Below are 20448 nucleotides of genomic sequence, written 5' to 3'. Positions count from 1 at the left end.
AAGAGAAATATGTTATCTTGTGCAAGGTAACTTGCAGGAAAGAACTTCAAATAACTAAGAATGCAATGTTTTCTTCTCCCCTTCCTTTGCTCTGCATTTTTTAGGGTAAAATTGTGGCCCAGGGGAAGCTGCTCTTGCAGGACACATTCCTGGTAACAGACCAGGACACGGGACTTCTGCCTCGCTGCAAGGAGAGGCGGGTCTTCCTCTTCGAGCAGATCGTCATATTTAGTGAACCACTTGACAAGAAAAAGGGCTTCTCCATGCCAGGATTCCTGTTCAAGAACAGCATCAAAGTAAGCTCTGTGTGTGTGTGTGTGTGTGTGTGTGTGTGTGTGTACGTGTGCGTGCACACACACACACTTTCATGTGCCAGTCTCTGCGTGTTTCTGTCACACCAACAAACTGTTTCCTTCTCAATGATGACATGCTGTGATGCATGGTATATTAAATCTTTAAGGAACCTTCTAGAATATGCTAGATCCTTTAATTTTATCCCAGCCTTCTTTTCTGCTACCTGTATGCTCCAGTGGCTGATGTCCTGCTCATGCCTCAGTGTGACAGCAGCCATTTCTTTTATCATGATCAGAAGGTCCCATCTTTACGGTTTGTGCACCATAGAGGTACATTCTGACATAAAAGCAAAATTTCAGAAGCACAGATCTGGAGTATCACTCCATGATGAAAGAAAATAGCTACCTCGAGTCTTGCTTTTGTCCATGCAGCAAGGAGATACTGAGCACTCGAAACAGACGAAATGAGCCAGACTGGCACCTTTTATGGGAGAAAAGACAAAGAGATACACAAAGAAAACTGCACAAACCCAAGGTGAATCAGAAAAGCAGAGAAGGCCTGAGGCCCCAACAGCTGGTCCTTGGAGCTGCACCCATCCACATTCCCTGCCCCTCTGCAGCTGTGCACACCAAAGGCAAAGCTAGATGTGCTTCTCTTTGTTAGTGCCCTCTGCCCTCAGACATCAAGGTCACTCCAGGGGTGGGGAGCCTTAGGATGCTCCTAGCATACTTAACATACAGGCCTCACAGCATTCTGGTAGGACGTGACGTGGCATCCTCTTCCACCTGGCTCCCTGCTCCAGCTTCTGCCGGATCCCCCCTGCAGCTGCCGTGTGCCTGGGCTCAGGTGCATGTGTCTGAGGCACAGTCACCAAGCAGGGAATCTCCTCTGCCCTGGGACCCAGGGAGGCTCCAAGCCTGACAGCTAAGAGAGCAGCTGCCTGCACTTTCGTCGAGACTGCAGACCCCTGTCTGTGCAGCCCCACCCAGCCATATGAGCCCAACCCAGCACACACCCCTGCTCACTCAGCCAGCCTCGGAGCTCCCTCTCATTCTTGCCACAGGTCTTCTAACGGAAAACCTCTCCATCACCACAGAAATGCTCCTCTTCTGTAAATCAGTTTACAAATTTTACTCATGATACTACACACATACTTTTAGAACATGTCTTATTGATATTTGAGCTTTTTTAAACAGTGTCATATTTTCCTGGGGAAAATGAGTTAGAAATACATATTGGAGTCTTCATGAAAGTGTGCCAGAAGTAGGTAAACCCAGGCCTACGTTTCTAGTTAACTGTTCAAGTTATTAAAGTGATAGTCCCTGAGTCCCTGAATTGAAAAGAAAATTCAACAGCTCCCTGATAATGATTTCTGGGACAATCAAAATGGCCAATCAACCAAAGCAATTGTATCAGGTTTTTAAAAGATGTATTATTTATTTTAAAAAGCAGAATGAGAAACACAGACATCAAACACATCCCTGGTTTGATGCCCCCAGTAGCTGGCAGTGAGCACTGGACTTCACTGCACATCTCCCATGTGGGAGCAAGGCACCTGCAGTTTCTCAGTGTGCATCACTGGAAACTGGCATGCAGACAGAGCCAGGACTCAAGCCAGGCACCTGGATGGACAGTGAGGGCATCTCAGTCCACGTCCCCATGGCTGGGCCATGCCTTCTCCAGTCGCCTGCATTTTGACTGAGGATGAACTTTGTACGCTTGGTTTGTAGGGATAACTCTCTTGCTGTGGAACAATACAGTCAACAGCTTTCTTCGTCACAGTATTTCTGTCAACTGTTGAGTGGTTCTGAATGCATTCACATTGCTGTGCAGCCAGTAGTGTACCCTTCTCTACACTCTTCATCCTGCAGAACAGGAACAAGAGCCCAGGGAGCACGAAGCCCCTCCCACACCTGCCAGCAGCACCCAGTCCCCTTTCTGGGCTTGTGGTCTGACAGCATCTGTCTCTGTGACCGGCCCATTCTACTCAGCCCAGTGTTTCAAGGTTCTTCCATGTTGTAGCATCAGAATTTGCTGGGTTTAAGGCTGGATAGTGTCCCATTGTCCCTTTAGATTGCACTCTTCGTATCCATTTGTCAGTCAGTGGGCGCACTTGGGCTGCTTCCACCTGTTAGCTCTTGTGAATAATGCTTTAATTTCTTTAAGGTGAGTTGCCTTTGCCTGGAGGAAAATGTGGAAAATGATCCCTGTAAATTTGCTCTGACATCAAGGGCGGGTGACGTGGTGGAGACCTTCATTTTGCATTCGTCCAGTCCAAGTGTCCGGCAAACATGGATCCATGAAATCAACCAAATTTTAGAAAACCAGCGCAATTTTTTAAATGGTAATGGGAATTCTGTTACTAAACATTTTCTTTCCCTAGTGTATCCTTCCCCCTTCCCTCTCTTTACATATTGATTTTAATGACAGAAGTTGGATCCTCTTTTGAAATGTGCATATTGTTTCATGTCATACTCAAGCTACCCTGTGTGGCAAGCGCTCATGGTTCCCTTTTGCACCAGGAAACCTGAGGTTCAAAGTGAATGAATACATTTGCCCCGCGTCCTACATTTGGTCATGATCAGCCATCTGACACTCAGCATACACGGAATATGCAGTAGGATGCTGCTTAGCCAGAAGGATGTTGGGGAAGAACATCAGGCAGGTGGCACTTCCCAAAGATACCGGAGATGTTCTCTAGTGCACTGAATGCCCACATGCCCACCCTCACCCAAACCAGGAGATGGCTTTGTCCTTCCTGCTCCCATGATGTGAGGAATTTCACTCCCCTTACATTGCTTTGTAATCACCATGCCAGCCACCTTCTACTCTGGTTTTAATCCACTGACAAATGAAGAGCTTTGAGAATTCAACAGAGAACTGGATCTTTTATTCTCCTTCATGCCCATACTTCGTGTGTGTCCCAGTTCAGCTAGCTGTTGTAATGTTCTCCATCACTAAAAACCTCCATGCCTGTGACACTCAAGAGTCAAAATTGCAGCACTCGGCAGCAGATCTAAGGCAGGGCGTTTTTGACATAGCTGTGTTCTCCAGGTTTTGTCCAACTGCTGTCTGATGGCGGCTTCCACTTGCAGGTAGCATTGGATCCTGTGGCCATGAACAAGTGCAGCTAGGTAGCCCTGTTGCTCCTAAGTGGTGTTAAATGCCTTTCCATAGCACAGGCTTGGGACAGTTCTGAATTTATCAATGTCACTAAAATAAAAGGGACCACCTCAGATTGCAAGCATGACAAGGATATGTTGTTAAAGTTGACCTCACACTCTTTCAGGATAGCAGCATAAGCAAGAGCCAGGTGGGTGGTGGCCTCTCCTGGCCCGTCCTGGCTCTGGGGTGTCCTGCCCTACACTTGAATGTCAGCACTGTTGAGAAGCTGTATTCATGTTGTCACGATTCCTACACTTGTCTTCAGATGGTAACAGACTGGAAACACTCGGGCCCATGGCTGGGACAGCTCCCTGCCTGGAGTGCCAGCCTGCCAGACAGGGTGTTCGTGCCAGCCCTCTGTGCACAGGCACACGGTTTACCACCCAGCTCTCACGTGGCTTCTCATCTGCCTGTATACCCCATGGTTTAAAAGACCCCTATGGAAGGCAGTATAGGCTCTCCTGCTGCACAGAGCCAGGCCTCTCTGAGGGGCCTGGTCCATCACCCTCCCCTGCTGTGGGCTTGCCTAGGACACCAGCGCCTCACCCAGGGTGCTCTTGCCTGTAGCAGGCTGCCCAGACTCTGCCTCACCTGCCCTCCCTCTGCTCATACCCCCAGGAGGGGAAGGGGCCGGTGAGGCTCATGCCTGCCTTAGCTGGTGGCTGGGGGCTCTTTTCCCACCTAGAGGGCGGCTCCTTGGGCAGGCCATGCAGGTGGCCTTGGTGAGTGGGCTGAGGGATGTGGCCATTGGAGGTCAACCCTGTACCATCTGCCCTGTGGCTTGTTTTTTCATGGTATCCTGACTCGTCTCTTGGGTTCTTTCTGTTTCAGCCTTGACATCACCTATCGAGTACCAGAGGAACCACAGTGGGGGCGGCGGCGGCAGCGGCGGCAGTGGGGGCGGGGGCACAGCCCCCAGCGGCCCGGGCGCCAGTGGCCCAGGCAGCACCAGCGGTGTGGGCGGCCCCGGCCAGAGCAGGAGCAGGCCCTCGCGGATCCCACAGCCTGTCAGACACCACCCCCCTGTGCTGGTCTCCTCTGCGGCCTCGAGCCAGGCAGAGGCAGACAAGATGTCAGGTACGTCTGCGCCAGGCCCCTCCCTGCCTCCCCCCAGCAGCAGCGCCCTCGAGGCCGGTCCAGGACAGCCCGGCAGGCCCACGGCCAGCAGAGATCCCGAAGGCACAGCGGAACCCGTGCCCAAGATGAAGGTGCTGGACAGCCCCCGGAAGGCCGCCGCGAGCCATGACGCTGCTGCCAGGGACGCACGCGCCAGCCTGGGACCCCTGCCCCTGGGCAAGCCCAGGCCCGGGGCAGTCTCGCCATTGAACTCGCCGCCTGCCTATGGCAAAGAGCCCTTTGCCCCCAGTAGCCCCCTGCAGAAGGGGGGATCCTTCTGGGGCTCCATCCCCACCTCCCCGGCCAGCCGGCCCAGCTCCTTCACCTTCCCCGGGGACAGTGACTCCTTGCAGCGGCCAACGCACCGCCACGCAGCCCCCAGCAAGGACACGGACCGCATGAGCACGTGCTCCTCGGCCAGCGAGCAGTCCGTGCAGTCCACCCAGAGCAACGGGGTAAGAGCGCCTGCTCCAGGGGGCCTGCGCCAGCTCTTCTAAACCTCCTGTGTCGCCGTCGCTCTCCGCTGTCCTCCGTACTAACTCGGCGCTCCGGGGTCGCTGCAGTAATCGCCTCCTCCGGCTCTCCTTGCACTCACCCAGTAGACACTCTGTGGCCTCTGCGCACGCGTGAGTCCACCCGTGGGCCCGAGCGCAGCTGCCACTGAGTGCACCTGCGCCCAGACCCGGACGGCCGGACAGCACTGGCGCTCATCTCTACTAACTCGCTCCCTGCCTTGTTGGTGTCTCCTTAATCCGAGAAAGCAGACCATTAACCTTCTGACTGCAGCATCTTTAAGCCTTTTCGGTTTTCCAACCAGCACAATGTGGGTCTTCCTTTTCAGCCCCTGCCTTCTCTCACACATGTTTTTGGAGGGGTCCTTTTCCCTGCTCTCTACCTCTTATTTCAATTGGAATCTGTATACTTTAAGCTTTTTGCTCATCGCTTGGTTTTGCTCTTTTATGCCTTAAGTTATCTTTGCAGCATTTTTGACTCATCTGCTGGAAAAAAAAATTATCTCAAGAAAACTTCCAACAGCAACTCAAAGCAAACTAAGCCTGCCACGTGGGGGAAGGAATCTGCCTGGTGGGAACGTTTCCTCCCCCAGGGCTCACTCGGAGGAGAGACTGTCCCGGGCCACCGGGAGCGCTGGCAGCTGCCTTGGCTCCTTTTGTGTTCCCTCAGCAGAGGGCTTGCTGTGCTGGTCTCCCCTTCGGTGTTGTGGCTTCCTCCCTGTCCTCCCAACCGTTTCCTTCACACAGAGGGCCTGGCCCTTAACACTTTCCTGAAGGCATGCGAAAGTGAATAGAACTGTTGTTGCGAGTGTATGTTTGATCGCTTTATAAATTTTTAAATACATCTCCCAGAAAGGGTCTGTGTCTCTCTTTGTATAAAAACAAATATGGCTTCTGCATGTCTGTCTCTTTCCTCTGGATTTCTATTAATGCCTTAAATGGATTTATTTGCTCTTTTTGTTCCCTTTTTATTAAGAGGGGTTGCATTTTGTGTGTTTATATTTAATTAAGGAAGAAGGAACAGGCCTTGATACATTTACTTATGTGTAAGTCTCACTCTCAAAGACAGGTATCTGGGGAGACGGTGACCGGCCCTGGTGCCCTCAGTGTAGGACCCGCCACCCCCACTGTGTCCTGCAGAGCAGGAAAGCTCCCAGCTAGCTGGTCTGGAAGTGCTAGAAGGCATGAAGTGTCCAAAACCGGATGTCTGTGTGAGAGAAGGGCGAGGATGCGACAGTGCAGTGGCCAGCTGCACTTGCCTGCCCCTCCTTGGGTGCTCAGTGCTCAGGCCTGGCCTCGTGGCCGTGGTCCAGTTAGCATCCTAGCACAGACACCTCTGTTCAGCCCAGGAGTGTCTGGAGCCTGACTCTCCAACAGAACAGTTGGTACTGGCCTTCTTTGGATGTTTCTGAGTAGCCAGGAGTCACGGACCCAGCCCAGCCACAGCCCAGAATCTTTGCCCTGACATCAGGGCTCCATCTACAGGCAGTATGCATCCAGTAAGCTTTCTGTTGGGAAAGTTGCCTTGAATTTCTGCTTCCCGCATTTTCTTAGGCAATATGGAAAGGGAAATTAGCAGTGTTTGACAAGAGAGAGAGAATTCACAGAAGTGCCCTGGAAATTCATCAGAAGCCCCACACAGGAGTTTAGAAGTGTTCTCTCTGAGACGCTTAAACATTCCTAGTAAAATGAGCCACACTCCAGCCCCTGCCTGGCAGAGCTCCCAGCCCCCTGGAGCATGGGCAGAGGCCTCCTTCCTCCCTGCCTTTCCATGGCTCTGTCTGCACTCACAGCCACGCGGCTGTGCCACGCCATCACCCGGGTCCTTGTTCCCCATAGGTGAGCTCCTGCTGCGAAGTTCTGCGGAGAGCAGGGAAGGAGTGAGTGTGGCTTGGGCCTCACTGGGCCTACCAGCCCTTCCCACAGCTCTACATCCTGAAGGGCTACTAGCCCTGGGATCTCCTCTGCCCTGCCTTACTCTTCCAGGCAGTGGCCTGGAGTCACTTCCCTCACTCCAGGGAGTGGGTGGTTATGCTCCCTGACCAGTGGATATGAGGATTCAGCAAGATGGATTTGAAGTGCCTTATACATGACGTAGTATGCAGAAAGGTTCAGAGAATAGTAATAGCTATCAATCATACTCAATACCGAAATGTCAAAACGTGGCCTGGAGTACTATATTATATTACTCAAAGTTTCTGTGCCACAAAAGTTGGCTTTTTATTATTATTATTATTTTCTAGCAAATTTGGCCATGTAACCCTAATGGGTGTTGCTGTATAACCCAGATTACTAAAGCAAATGTGACAAGTTTAAAGTTACACAGTGAGTGTACAGGCAGTCAAACCTGATGTACCCAGCCACGCCCTTCAAGCTAAGGGGTCACACGTGAGGAGTGGGCATCCCAAAGGAAGGGAGCTGAGAGCACGCACATGTGCCTTGTTTACATGCCCACGCCCCCGGGACAGTAGGTCACTTGTTAGCTAAGTTGGGGGTGGAGACTGCCTTGTGCATTTCTTTAGCTCAGGAACAAGCACCGCTTACTTTGTGGGTCTTGGTATGTGGCCTCAGGAAGTCCCTTTTGTCCTACGATTGCCATCCTACCTCGGTGACTAAGGAACTCAACATGTATCAAGTACTTACAAGCTGGCAGCCCTCATGGCCAGAGATTGGGTGGCACCAGGGCTGTAGGAGGAGAGCAGGGTAGGCACCTCCTCTTGGGGGTCTCTCTCGAAGGTCGAGGCTTAGTGCTGGTGACAAGGGGCGCTGTGATGCCAGGTGGTGGGCTCCCATGGCAGCTGCGCCTGGGGGACACACAAAGGCCCCACCGAGGGCCAGAGCACCTACACAAGGTCAGAAGAGTAGTCGTTTCACTTCTCGAATTGTCTACATTCTTGTTTCTGAAGGGAAGAAAGAGGTAGAAATGTAAGGCCCAGCTCGGCTCAGCTAAGTGTATCCTAGAGTGTACGTTTCTGTTGCACACCTCATCTGGAAGATTCAGGCACTTCTTTGTGATCTCACCTGGCACAGAGCCAGAACTCACCCTTTGCAGCCTGTGGTTGTAATACTTTCCTAAGAGTGACATCCCAGCCCCTGGGTTAGGCATGGCCCAACCTGGCATCAGCACGAGGACCGCAGCAAGATGAGCCAAAGTCCTCAGGGTTTCCTGCTTCTCAGATGGCCCCTGCATGACTTTCCAGAGTAGTCCTGTTCTTCAGGGGTGGAGAAAGGGAAGCAGCTAGCCAGAGGACAGTGAAGGAGTCAGCAGTGTCCTCTGTGTGTGGTCCTGGTGCCACGGCGCACACTGGCGAGCAGTTTTGTGTTGCCAGGCCTCCCTTCAGCTCCTCCTGCCTTTCTTTTCTTCGCCTTTCCCACTGCAGAGTGAAAGTAGCAGCAGTAGCAACATCTCCACCATGCTGGTGACACACGATTACACGGCAGTGAAGGAGGATGAGATCACCGTCTGTCAAGGAGAGGTCGTTCAGATCCTGGCCAGCAACCAGCAGAACATGTTTCTGGTGTTCCGCGCCGCCACTGACCAGTGCCCCGCAGCCGAGGGCTGGATCCCGGGCTTCGTCCTGGGCCACACCAGTGCAGTCATCATGGAGAACCCCGATGGGACTCTCAAGTGAGTGCCCCGTGGCCAAGCCGGCCACAGCCAAGGGGAGGAGGGCCAGCAGGAAGAAAGCACATGAACGGGCACGCTGGGCCACCTGTCAGTACGAGTTCCTGCCCACAGAAGGCACCCAGCCTTGTCAGCTCAGGGAACAGGTAATCCCTGGAGGGCTTAGGCCTTTCCGAGCACCCCTAGCGGAGTGCCAGGTGCACGCTGGGAAACATCTGGGAACACACCTGTGGCAGGTTCAGGTAAAGAACCCACATGAGCCATCACTGACACTGCTTACATGCAGGAGAGCTCGTTCAGTTAAGAACTGGAAACAGCTTTTGCTGCTTAAGCATTATTTATTATTTTTTTTAAGATTTATTTATTTTTATTGGAAAGGTGAATATACAGAGAGGAGGAGAGACAGAGAGGAAGATCTTCCATCCGATGGTTCACTCCCCAAGTGAGCCGCAACGGGCCGGTGCGCGCCGATCCGAAGCCAGGAGCTCTTCCGGGTCTCCCACATGGGTGCAAGGTCCCAAGGCTTTGGGCCGTCCTCGACTGCTTTCCCAGGCCACAAGCAGGGAACTGGAAGGGAAGCGGGGCCGCGGGGATTAGAACCGGCGCCCATATGGGATCCCGGCGCATGCAAGGCGAGGTTTTAACCACTATGCTATCACGCCGGGCCCAAGCATTATTTATTTTTAAATTTGTTTTGTTTATTTATTTATTTATTTATTTTTATTAAATAAAGCAAACATTTATTAAATTGTGATAAAAACATTCCATCAAATTACAAAACCTGAGTAAGAAAAACAAACGGCACATGCTTAACTGTAGTTGACATTCAAATGAAATTTGCATTCCCAAAATATTATACAGTAATTAGAAAATACCAGCCAAAGTAATATTAGGATACTTTTACGTGCGGTCTCAACAAATTTGAACGGAAGCAAATTTTAACAAAGGTAAATTTTACAGTGAAACATAGCAGTAGATTAAGGATCTTAACATGTTTGTTTTACTGCTATTTTAAATCCTGCCTTTTAGAGTTGTGTCCCTGAAATGATCATAGCAGCACAGGCTAGCGTTACAGGCCTGTGTCTCCTGAAGTCACCGTGAGACCAGATGCGAGGGTGCAGGCCAGGTGCTTTGCATGGGCGCTGTGCTCCTCGAAGCCCATTCGACGGCTGGGTGCTCCCCTTCTCCCAGGATGCCTTGTCCTGTGTCTCCGGGATGCACAGAAATTAGTTCATTGCTCCAGAGCACTCTGTCAGTCATACCTCAGTAGAGTGGTATGGAAGGAAACATAGGGATAGAATTCCATTTTATACCTATTTCCTCGAACAATATCCCTAGGCCCTATCTTTGGGGTTTTCAGAGAAAATTAGTAGAATATGTTGTGTGTTTTGTGAGTGTGTGCTGAGAGAGGTTTATTAAAAAGGATTGGATCAGGCACTGCGGGAGACTGACCATTCGCTTTGCACTGGGGGTCACCTGGGTCAAGACCCAGGCGAGCTGCAGGCAGCACAGACGAAGTAGGGGCCCCTGTGCCTGAGCATCCCCTGCTGGACCGTGGAGCGTTCACCTGATTGGCTGAAGGAAGCTCACCCACAGCAGGAAGGGCCCACTGCTTACCATTTAGAATGTTACTCTCATCCAGAAACACCCTTGCAGAAATACGCTTTTGACTGCACGGGCGCACAAATCAGCCTCACAAGCCCCTTCATAGCTTAATCCTTAGAATTTGACTTCAGACATTCTTAGGGTAAATCCTGGTTCTTAGACTCACTGACAGGTTTTTGCATTTGTGGTATTCAGCTATTCCATAAAACTTTCAGGTAGTGTTTGCTAAATATGTTGAATCTATGTTCTCTCCCCTGCCAGGAAGTCAGCATCTTGGCACACAGCACTCCGTTTAAGGAAAAAATCTGAGAAAAAAGATAAAGACGGCAAAAGAGAAGGCAAGTTAGAGAACGGCTACCGGAAGTCACGGGAAGGACTTAGCACTAAGGTATCTGTGAAGGTGCGTGTGCCTCTCTCGGCCGGGGGTGCGGGAGGGGGGTCCTGGCCTTCTCTGCGAGCCACACCTGCCATGCTCTTCTGGGACTGTGCTGCCTGCCCACATAGTCCAGCGAACCCGGCATGCACCCCCGCACCTCACCAGGTACACGTGGCATTCCCAGGGGAAATGGCGAGCAGTCACAGACTACAAACAAGCCGTGGCTCGGGCTTCCAGCTCCTGCTGTGGGCCACAGGAGAACAGACCTTGCTGGGTCAGGTTCACTGTGACTGCAGCCGCCTCCCTTGGTAGTAACTGTGTAATCAGATTGCTTCAGTATTTTAAAGGGTTATTTGGAGAGGAAAATTAAGTGTCTCGTAAGAGGGAATCTGAGCTTCCTGGGTCAGGACCCTGGTCCTTCCGCCTTAGGCAAGGACAGGCCAGGGTTGGGAAATGGGGCATCTCCAAGTTGAAGCAGCATTTCTGTGTGTGTGGATAGGAAGAGAAAACACCCAAATTAGTATATGACATAAAGTTTTCAGAAGCATGGGAAGGCTTTAAAACTGTAATCTAAGTGATACCCAGGTGAGCCAGGTCGTCTTTCTGACTGTTCATTCTACAGTAACCACAGCTCTGGAATCAGCCGTGTGCCTGTGTTTGCTTATTACCTGTTTGCCTTTTTGATTGCAGCTTCTCAATCCCAACTACATCTATGATGGTAAGTTCTGCCTTTTCCTTTAGCCTTGGAGGCTGTGAGTGTGCAGGCATGCTCACAGTACTGGAGTGTAACCTCTCAGGTGGCAGCTTGAGTCTTAGTAGCTTGCTGGAGATGCTGGGTGGGCGTTGGAGAGAAGCTGTGGACTAGCATGGAGATGCTGGGCGGGCGTCAGGGAGCAGCCGCGGACTGGCCTGGAGATGCTGGGTGGGCACTGGAGAGAAGCCGCGGACTGGCAAGGAGATGCTGGGCAGGCGTCTACCAGCTCCTTACTCTTACAGTTCCCCCAGAGTTTGTCATTCCGTTGAGTGAGATCACGTGTGAGACAGGGGAGACCGTTGTTCTTCGATGTCGAGTCTGTGGCCGCCCCAAGGCCTCAATCACCTGGAAGGGCCCTGAACACAACACCCTGACCAATGACGGGCACTACAGCATCTCCTACAGGTGAGGGGACCCTGGGCCCGGTGTCCCTGGCCAGGAGCACAGTTTTGGTGCATGGTGACCACAGACTCACCACTCTGCTGTGGCGGGGCATAATCGGTCTCTAGATAGGGTTTTACACAGATTCTTTGGGGGCACCTGGAGTGTCAGATAAGCTGTCTAAAACCCCTCATAGACACTGGGGCTCTTGACTGGCCGTGACCTGGGAGGAGGGAGGCTGGGGCCGATGCTCTGCCACTGAGCTTGCCGACACCGGTATACTCTCGTGTGTGCAGTGACTTGGGGGAGGCCGCTCTGAAGATCGTGGGCGTGACCTCGGATGATGACGGCATGTACACATGCATCGCCGTGAACGACATGGGCTCCACCTCGTCCTCCGCCAGCCTGAGGGTTCTAGGTAAGGACCGGGCCAGTGGGGCACATCATGCAGGAGCCTCCTCAAGTCCTAAGTGTCCCCACACTTGGTATGGCATGAAGTGAGTGAGTAGCTCACTCATGGGGCCTCAGAAGAGCTGAGGAAGCAACCAGTCTCGGGGCCGCAGTGGAGGCGGTGGTCTTCCAGCATCTTCCAAGAGCCCAGAGAAGCCCCTGGAGATTCCCGGCCTGCGGCAGCCAACTTCTAAAATCACGGTGCCATCCTGTCCCTTTGTCCTCAAAGGCAGGTTCTTTATCCAGTTTTCCAGCTGACTCTAGATGTAGTCCCGTTGGCCTCATGTAGATTGCAAGCAAAAAAGGAGGAAGAGGGCCAGCGTTGTGACGGTGTGGAGGTGTCAAGCCACCACTTGGGATACCTGCATCCCGTATCGGAACACTGAGTGGAGTTTCAAGGACCCCACTTCCAGTCCAGCTTTGCACCAGTGTGCCTGGGAAGGGAGTTAACTGCAGGGGCCCCGGCCATCTTCGGAGCACATGCTGTTAATATTCTGAGCCCCTGGCTTCAGAGCTGTGGTCATGTGGGGAGTGAACCAGTGATAGAACATATCTCTGGAGATCTCTCCCTCTCCCTCTCCCTCTTTCTCTTCCCCTCCCTCCCTCCCTCTCTCTCCCTGTCTCTCTGCTATTCTAATAAAATCTTTTTAAAATCCTAACTAAGAAGGGTATCAAGTCCAGAAACACTCTGTGTTGCTAAATAGCTATCTAGAACTTCTGTTTACCTAAATTGCATGTTTTCTAACCTCATTAAATCAGAGGAAGAGCATGTACTGATGTCATGATCTAAGACAGGAAAAAAATATGAATCATTGAGAATCAAGTGTCACTGACTTTCTATTTTTAGAAAGCATTACAGAAATGGTACAGGTAACTTTCTGTTGTAGCCACCAGTGAAAGCTAAGGGAGTTAGGAAGATGGGGTGAGTGTGGAGACGGTGAGGAAGGACGTGTGTGATGGTTTGATCACATACATCCACGCACAGCCCCTGTGCCGGCTGCTGTGCAGACCCCTGCAGGTGGCCTTGCTTGTTCCACGCGATGCTCTGTGATGATAACTAACTGTCTAGGATGTTTGGGAGCCGTGTCATGCTGCTATAGATATCTCCTATCTGTTCAGAGCCTTGTGCTGAGCTGACCTGCAGCACCCCACTCCAGAAACCACGCCCCATCTGCAGCCTGGTGGCAAGGGGTGGGGAGTTGCAGTTAAGGGCTCAGCCTTGTAGCCCCGAGGACGCGGACACTCCCACCTTATCTCTGCCCCAAGGAGCAACAGGACCTATGGAGCTCTGGGTGCCACTGCAGTTTCTGTTGCTGAGCAAAACGAGGTGTGCTTTGGACAGGTGCAGCAGGTCATTGTGAAGTTCTGCTTCTTTCCCAGTGCCACTGATATCTTACCTGCTTGTCTGTACGTATGTAATGTAGACATGAAAACGCGCTAAAAAGAAACAAGCAAGCCCTTTCAGAAAAAAGTGAGCAGGGAAAAAAGGGAAGCACACAGAGCTTTCATCCAGTTGGTCACTCCCAGACACCCCCAACAGTCAGGGCCCGGCCAAGCTGCAGCCAGGAGCCCAGAGCGCAGGCTGTTTTCCGCATGGATGGAGCCAGCTCTGCTGCCTCCCGGGGCTCCCTTAGCAGGTAGCTGGATTCTAGGCCACAGAGTCGAGACTCAGGCCAGGCGCTCCGACAAAGGATGCTGCTGTCCCGAGTGGCAGATGACTGGTGCACCAGTTAGTCACCCTGAAAGGCTAGTGTGGAAATTGCCAGATCTGGTAACTTGATTTTTTAAGATTCTTTTTTTTTTTAACCTGAAAGTCAAAATTACAGAGAGAGAGGGACATGAGAGATCTTCCATCTGCTGGTTCACACCCCAAGTGGCCAGGAGTAAAGAGCTTCTTCTTGGTCTGCTGCATGGGTACCGAGGTCCAAAGCCTTAGGCCATTCTCTGCTGCTTTTCTGGGTCATTAACAAAGAGCTGGATTGGAAGTGGCGCAGCCAGGTCTAGAACTGGACACATATGGGATGCTGGCACTGCAGGCAGAGGATTAGCCTATTGAGCCTTCGTGCTGGCCCCCAATAAATCTTTTTTTAAGATTTATTTATTTTTATTGGAAAGGCGGATCTACAGAGAAAAAGATCTTTCATCCACTAGTTCACTCCCCAAGTAGCCGCAGTGGCCAAAGCTGAGCCAATACAAAACCCGGAGAAAAACTCAAAGTAACGGGAATTGTATGTTTACCTTAATCCTATGTATTCCAAAGAATTTCATTTCAAGGTCAAACTTTTAAAAATAAATGGTGAAGTGTTTTTGCATTCTGCGCTGAGTCCCAAGTGCAGCACGGCTGTCCCATCTGGGGCTCTTGTCACCAAGGGGAGCCATGTTCCAGGGGCTCAGCAGCCACTGTCGCTGCTGCGGCACACAGTGTAGCTTGAAGACCCGCAGCTGAGGAGCCCCACACAGCCTGAGCTCAAGGGAGGTACTGCACTTCTTACAGGTCCAGGGAGTGATGGGATCATGGTGACCTGGAAGGACAACTTCGACACCTTCTACAGCGAAGTGGCTGAGCTTGGCAGGTAGGACACAAGAGGCTCTGCTGGGAGAGCGGAGCATAAGACACAGCACAGCACTGCATAAGAGCAGGTTGGCACAGCGCATGGCCTGCCAGCTGGCAGGAATGTCTTGTATAGGAAGTACGACCTGTAATTCACTGCCTTCAGCTACTAACCACTGGGGAGCGAGGAAGCTGCTTTGAGCCAGGGCTCTGGTGGAATGGGCTCATTGCTCCCCTAGGCGTCTGAGATGGTGCTAGCTGCGCACAGGCTCCGGAATATGCAGAGAAGACCTGGGACTGCTTGTCGCACTGTATTCTCTCAGAGTCCCGCTGAGAAGTGGGAGGGTGTCAGTCAGATCTCAGCTGAACATAGATGTTGAAGCAAAGGACCCCAGTTAGACTTGTCCAGTGTTCTCTTACACAGAGGGTGGCTGATTTGTCAGCAGCCAGCCAGGGCTGGGCTGGTTTGGCAGTGCCCACACTGAAACATGGCTCCCCTTCGCACTCACACCTTACACATCACACCCCACTGTACACAGTACTGACACCCATCACACCCCACCCCACACAGCACTCACATCCCACTACACAGCACTCACACCCCACCCCACACAACACTCACCCCACACAGCAGTCACACCTCACATCATGCCCACCTGCACAGCTCTCGCACACAGCTGTCATACCTCCTGTGGCAGAAAGAGGAAGATCAGAAAACCTGAGGACAGCCGAGCTGTTACTTGAGACACTTACCAGAAGAGCCCAGGGGTGTTTCAGCCACACCTGCTGTCCTGTAGGCATGGTGATGGCTAATGCACAGGGTCCTGGCTCCACCTCCTGGCATGCCCAAGCTGCCTTGGATTGCTGCCTCGCCTCTGGAGAGCCGAGGGGAAGCTGCGAGCCCGGGAAGACTCGGCCTCGGAACCCAGCCACAACACTGACTGCATGCACAAATCAGAACCTACACCAGGCTGTCCAGACTTGAGGGAAACAGGGTCTCCTCTGTGGGTGAGAGAGGTAGCAGCAGGGCCTCAGATACCCTGCTGGCTGTCCCTGGGAGGAATCACTAAAGTCCTCACGGCACGCAATGGGCCCACCCCTCCCTCAGCCCCCAACCTGGGCCTGAAACTCAGGACCCCGTCGGCTGACCAGGTTTAGGTGCGGTGAAGGCTGCCGGGTTGTAGGTCTGCAGGTACAACAGGGTCTGCGGAGCTGGCAAGGTGAGCTGCAGCCATGGTCGTGTGGTGGCACAAGCTGCTCCCAGCAGACACTGGGTGCACAGCCCGGGAGGTGGCACGCAGTCTCCCCTGCTTCTTCCCAGCATGCTGACCCTTGTTGGCACGAGCACAGGTGGAAGCTGCCTCCTGAGGCTGAGGCTGGGCCTTCTGCTTGCACTTCTGCCTCAGCGGTCCAAGGAAGCCCAGGGCTGCCACTAGGAGGGGGCAGCGAGGACCCGGATGGAGGCAGAGGTGGGGCTGTCAGGCTCCTACAGCCTCTGCAGAGAGGGCCCCGCACAGCAGAGGGCCCCACCTCCTCACCCTCTCAGGCTCAGACGTTCATCCCTGGCACACCTCTGCGTCCTCTGAGAAGTGTATGCTGTGTTACAGGGGCAGATTCTCTGTCGTGAAGAAGTGTGATCAGAAGGGAACCAAACGAGCAGTGGCCACCAAGTTTGTGAATAAAAAGCTGATGAAGCGCGACCAGGTCACCCACGAGCTTGGGATCCTGCAGAACCTCCAGCACCCGCTCCTCGTCGGCCTGCTGGACACCTTTGAGACCCCCACCAGTTACATCCTGGTCCTAGAAATGTGAGTGCACAGCCCCAGCCTCCACTTGCACTGCTCTGGTCACTTCTGTTGGTTCTCTTAGTGTGAAACGATGCAGGGCTGGCGCCTTGCAGGAACAGCAGTCAGTGAGTGCTGCCCGACGGGAACCCCGTGCCTAGGCCTGGAAGAGCCCGCACACCTGGCTAGCCCAAGGTTCCCTAGCTCTGACATTCCTGGCCCTCACCTCTGTGGCGACCTGTGGCTGTCTGCTCGGGATGGGTGAGCTTGGCAAGGAGGGCTCCTGGGGTTGTGTGACTGTGTCCTCCTGGGGTCGGCTCGGCCACAGGCAGTCCAGGTCCCACGGCTCCTGCCCCTGGAAAGGAAGGCTGATTAGGACAGGCGAGCAAGGCTGGGCTCTCCAAAGGAGCCTCTGCAGAGGGCTGGGCCACTGCACCCAGACCAGTCCCACTGAAGCTCTTGAACTTGGGCTTCTGTGTCAGGTCTCAGCATGACTGCATTGTATGAAGACAGACCTGAAGTTGCCTCTAGCTGTTTACAAACCCCTCTACCTCCCCCTCCTGGGGAGTCACATCATGCACTCCCCTTGGTACCTCTGTGAGCCTGTGGGTACTCATGGGAAAATGTGTTGGGTGAGCGGAACGACCCGCACAGCCCTGCGGCTCACTGGTCCATGGTATGCAGTCAACGCCTACACCCTTCCCAGGGTGGGGCTGCCCTTAGTGCCCGGCAGTTCCAGCCAGGCCTCACTGCCTTCTGCTGGCAGCCCCCATGCCTTGGAGGACCTCCCTCTCCAGGACCTGTAGGACCTCCCTGAAGGTTGTGGGTGGAGGCTTGATTTCCAACCCCTCCCCCTGGAATGGAAAACCCAGACTCCAGTGAAAGGGAGCCCTCCGGGCCCTGCCCACATCAAGCAACGTGCCCAGCAAAGCTGTGGTCACAGCCGTGGCCCTCAGAACAGTTTCTGTCCCGCTCTGCCTCGTTGCTCGTTTCTCCACCTTTAAGACCCCTAAGGTCACACCTTCTCTGGGCTGAGATGAGTGACAGGAGCCAGAGTCTGGCTTGGAGGGCCCCTTTCTGGCTCAGAAACTTGAGGACTGACAAAAGCTGCCATTTCATGGGGATGGGGATGAGAGCTGTGGGTGCAGTTGGAGCACAGGGCACACCTAAGCTCACTGCTGGCTGCCGTCACCTTTTCATGGGGAAACTCCATGATTTGGCCTCACCACACTTTTCATAAGATGACCTTCACACCAGAGTACTGCCAACACCCATCACTGGAGCTGCTGGCTCATGTCCCTCTGGAATTTTGTTTGCAGTCGAAGAGGGTGGCACAGGTGAGGGTCACGAGAGGCCCAGGCCAGAACCTCCCCGCCGCCCTCACTCCTCCACTCACAAGCTGCAGGGCACTGGGAAAGTTTGATACCCTCCCTGTGCCCCAGTTTCCACATCAAAAGGGAGGCAACTAGGCACTGTTTCAGAGACGCATGAGGATGCAGTGAGTTGAGAGAAGTGTTAAGTTCCTGGCACATGAAGCACCTACTGTGCTGCCTCCTTGGCAGGCTCTTGCTTGCATTAACTTGTGCAGTCTCACATGGCCCATTTTACAGATGAGAAAACAGGTTCCAGAAGGTAGAGGAACCCTGTCCCTGCAGGATGCGGCAGGCGCCAGCCCACCATGTCACCTCCTCCTGTCTGCAGAGGTGGGGTTTGAATTCATCCCTCTGCCTGACACTATACCACCCCGGACCCTCCAGGACTGAAATCCCTCATTGCTGGCTCGCACTGCCACAGTGAGAGTCCAGCAGGTCATCCTCTGCAGGCGGAGGTAGAGCCCCAAGATGCCCACAGGGGAGAGATGCAATTGCTTGTTCCTTACGACTCAGTGACGCCGTGAGTCGGCATCCTCCTGATGCGCCATGCATTCCTCCTCCACAGGGCTGACCAGGGTCGTCTCCTGGACTGCGTGGTGCGATGGGGAAGCCTGACTGAAGGGAAGATCAGAGCACACCTGGGGGAGGTTCTGGAAGCCATCCGATACCTTCACAATTGCAGGATTGTACACCTGGACCTAAAGGTTGGCAGGCCTGGGGCTGGACAAGGGTGGGTCTCCTGGGCCCCCAGTCAGCCTCCAGGGACACAGCTCTGTGTCTTCTGAGGCCGGGCCACGGGCTGCAGGAGAGGGGCATGCTGCCTCAGAGCATGCAGTTCGTGACTAGGGAGACAGCGGAGATCTTGCAGCATGTCGTGAGACTCATGAAGTTCCTGTGAGCTTTAAAGGGTGGGTAGGGGCTTGGTTCAGTGGGAACTTAGGAAGCACGCATGCTACCTGCAGTGCTGGGAGGCGAAGGGAGCGCCCCGCCGCCCAGCCCAGCCCAGCCCTGTGGGCCCCGTGAGCTGGGCCAGCAGCAGGCCATGTGCTGTTAGCACTCTGGCCCTGATACACCCTGTGCACTTCATCCTTTTTGGCTTTGTGGCACCTCCTGCCTGCCTGCCTGCTGCCTGCGGACACCTGCCGACTGTCGTGAACATACTTCCGGTTGGGGTGCTTTTGGAAATGACAGTTGTCTTGTCCTATATTCCAGCCTGAAAATATCCTGGTGGATCAGAGTTTAGCCAAGCCAACAATTAAACTGGCTGACTTTGGAGATGCTGTCCAACTCAACACGACCTACTACATCCACCAGCTACTGGGGAACCCCGAATTTGCAGCCCCCGAAATCATCCTTGGGAACCCTGTCTCCCTGACCTCAGACACGTGGAGTGTCGGGGTGCTCACATACGTGCTTCTCAGCGGCGTGTCCCCCTTCCTGGATGACAGCGTGGAGGAGACCTGCCTGAACATTTGCCGACTGGACTTCAGTTTCCCAGATGACTACTTTAAAGGAGTGAGCCAGAAGGCCAAGGAGTTTGTGTGCTTCCTCCTGCAGGAGGACCCTGCCAAGCGTCCCTCGGCTGCACTGGCCCTGCAGGAACAGTGGCTGCAGGCGGGCAATGGCAAAGGCGCGGGCATCCTCGACACGTCGAGGCTGGCATCCTTCATTGAGCGGCGCAAACACCAGAATGATGTTCGACCTATTCGGAGCATTAAAAACTTCTTACAGAGCAGGCTTCTGCCTCGAGTTTGACCTATCCTGAAGTTCTTTCTCATTCTCTTTCACCTGCCAACCAGCTGTTCATTCGAATTGCGAAGAGAAACAAAGGCAACACGGACCTAGGTGACCAGCTGCCAGTGTGTGGATGGTGTGAGCTGCACTCCCAGTGCGCTGCCTGGGGGGAGGACCTGCCGTCAGGCTCTGCGGGGAGGCCAGGCCGCCTCACCAGCCCGCAGGGTTTCATTCAGGTTTCTGCAAAAAATAATAATAATAAATACATGCATACATAAAAACAAGAAGATAACTTTTTAAAAAATGAACAGGAATAGAATTTTGCAAATTTAGCATTTTCAAGATTTCTTCAAGAAAACACAATGCCTATGTTCAACCACTGGTGTTAATGAACAAAACAAAGATACTGTACGCTTCTGGGGAAGCGGCGGTGGCCACAGCCAGTGCCCGATGGCTGCCTGGCGCCAAGCCTCCCCAGCTGCCTCATCTGCGTGTGTGCCACCAGCACACCAGCCCGGCATCCAAACCATGCATTCAAGCTCAGACTTCTGCATAAGATAGAATGAACTGTTCTGCTCTGATGAAATGTAAGCCTTACTTGTATATAAGACTGCTCCTGCCTTCAGTCTGTTATTTCCACCCCTGGTGCCCCTTCCCGGCGTGGCCCAGCCCAGGGGTCCCCCTGGAGTCCAGGGGTCTGCCCGTCAAATGGAGACATCAGGTTGGGT

At 53.2% G+C, this 20448-nt stretch overlaps 1 protein-coding gene across 2 annotated transcripts in view; it reads left to right on the top strand.

The window, feature by feature from the left end:
• Positions 1–20192, top strand: part of TRIO (trio Rho guanine nucleotide exchange factor) — a 288966-nt gene extending 268774 nt beyond the window's left edge. Inside the window, exons 46-57 of one of the 2 annotated variants that reach the window (XM_058680114.1) lie at positions 105–296; positions 2461–2638; positions 4291–5030; positions 8468–8715; positions 10579–10705; positions 11384–11411; positions 11690–11852; positions 12125–12246; positions 14773–14851; positions 16437–16637; positions 18552–18690; positions 19199–20192. In XM_058680114.1, coding sequence (XP_058536097.1) covers positions 105–296; positions 2461–2638; positions 4291–5030; positions 8468–8715; positions 10579–10705; positions 11384–11411; positions 11690–11852; positions 12125–12246; positions 14773–14851; positions 16437–16637; positions 18552–18690; positions 19199–19741 — 2760 coding nt within the window. In that variant the 3' untranslated portion in view covers positions 19742–20192. Of the gene's footprint in view, positions 1–104; positions 297–2460; positions 2639–4290; positions 5031–8467; positions 8716–10578; positions 10718–11383; positions 11412–11689; positions 11853–12124; positions 12247–14772; positions 14852–16436; positions 16638–18551; positions 18691–19198 lie in introns of both variants that reach the window. The other variant, XM_058680113.1, reaches the window with a different exon arrangement.
• Positions 20193–20448: the final 256 nt, after the last annotated feature.

This window comes from Ochotona princeps, chromosome 23 (assembly GCF_030435755.1).
Source record: "Ochotona princeps isolate mOchPri1 chromosome 23, mOchPri1.hap1, whole genome shotgun sequence".
Lineage (NCBI taxonomy): Eukaryota > Metazoa > Chordata > Mammalia > Lagomorpha > Ochotonidae > Ochotona > Ochotona princeps.
Note: the sequence above shows the minus strand (reverse complement) of the source record. Positions and strands in the feature narration are given on the sequence as shown.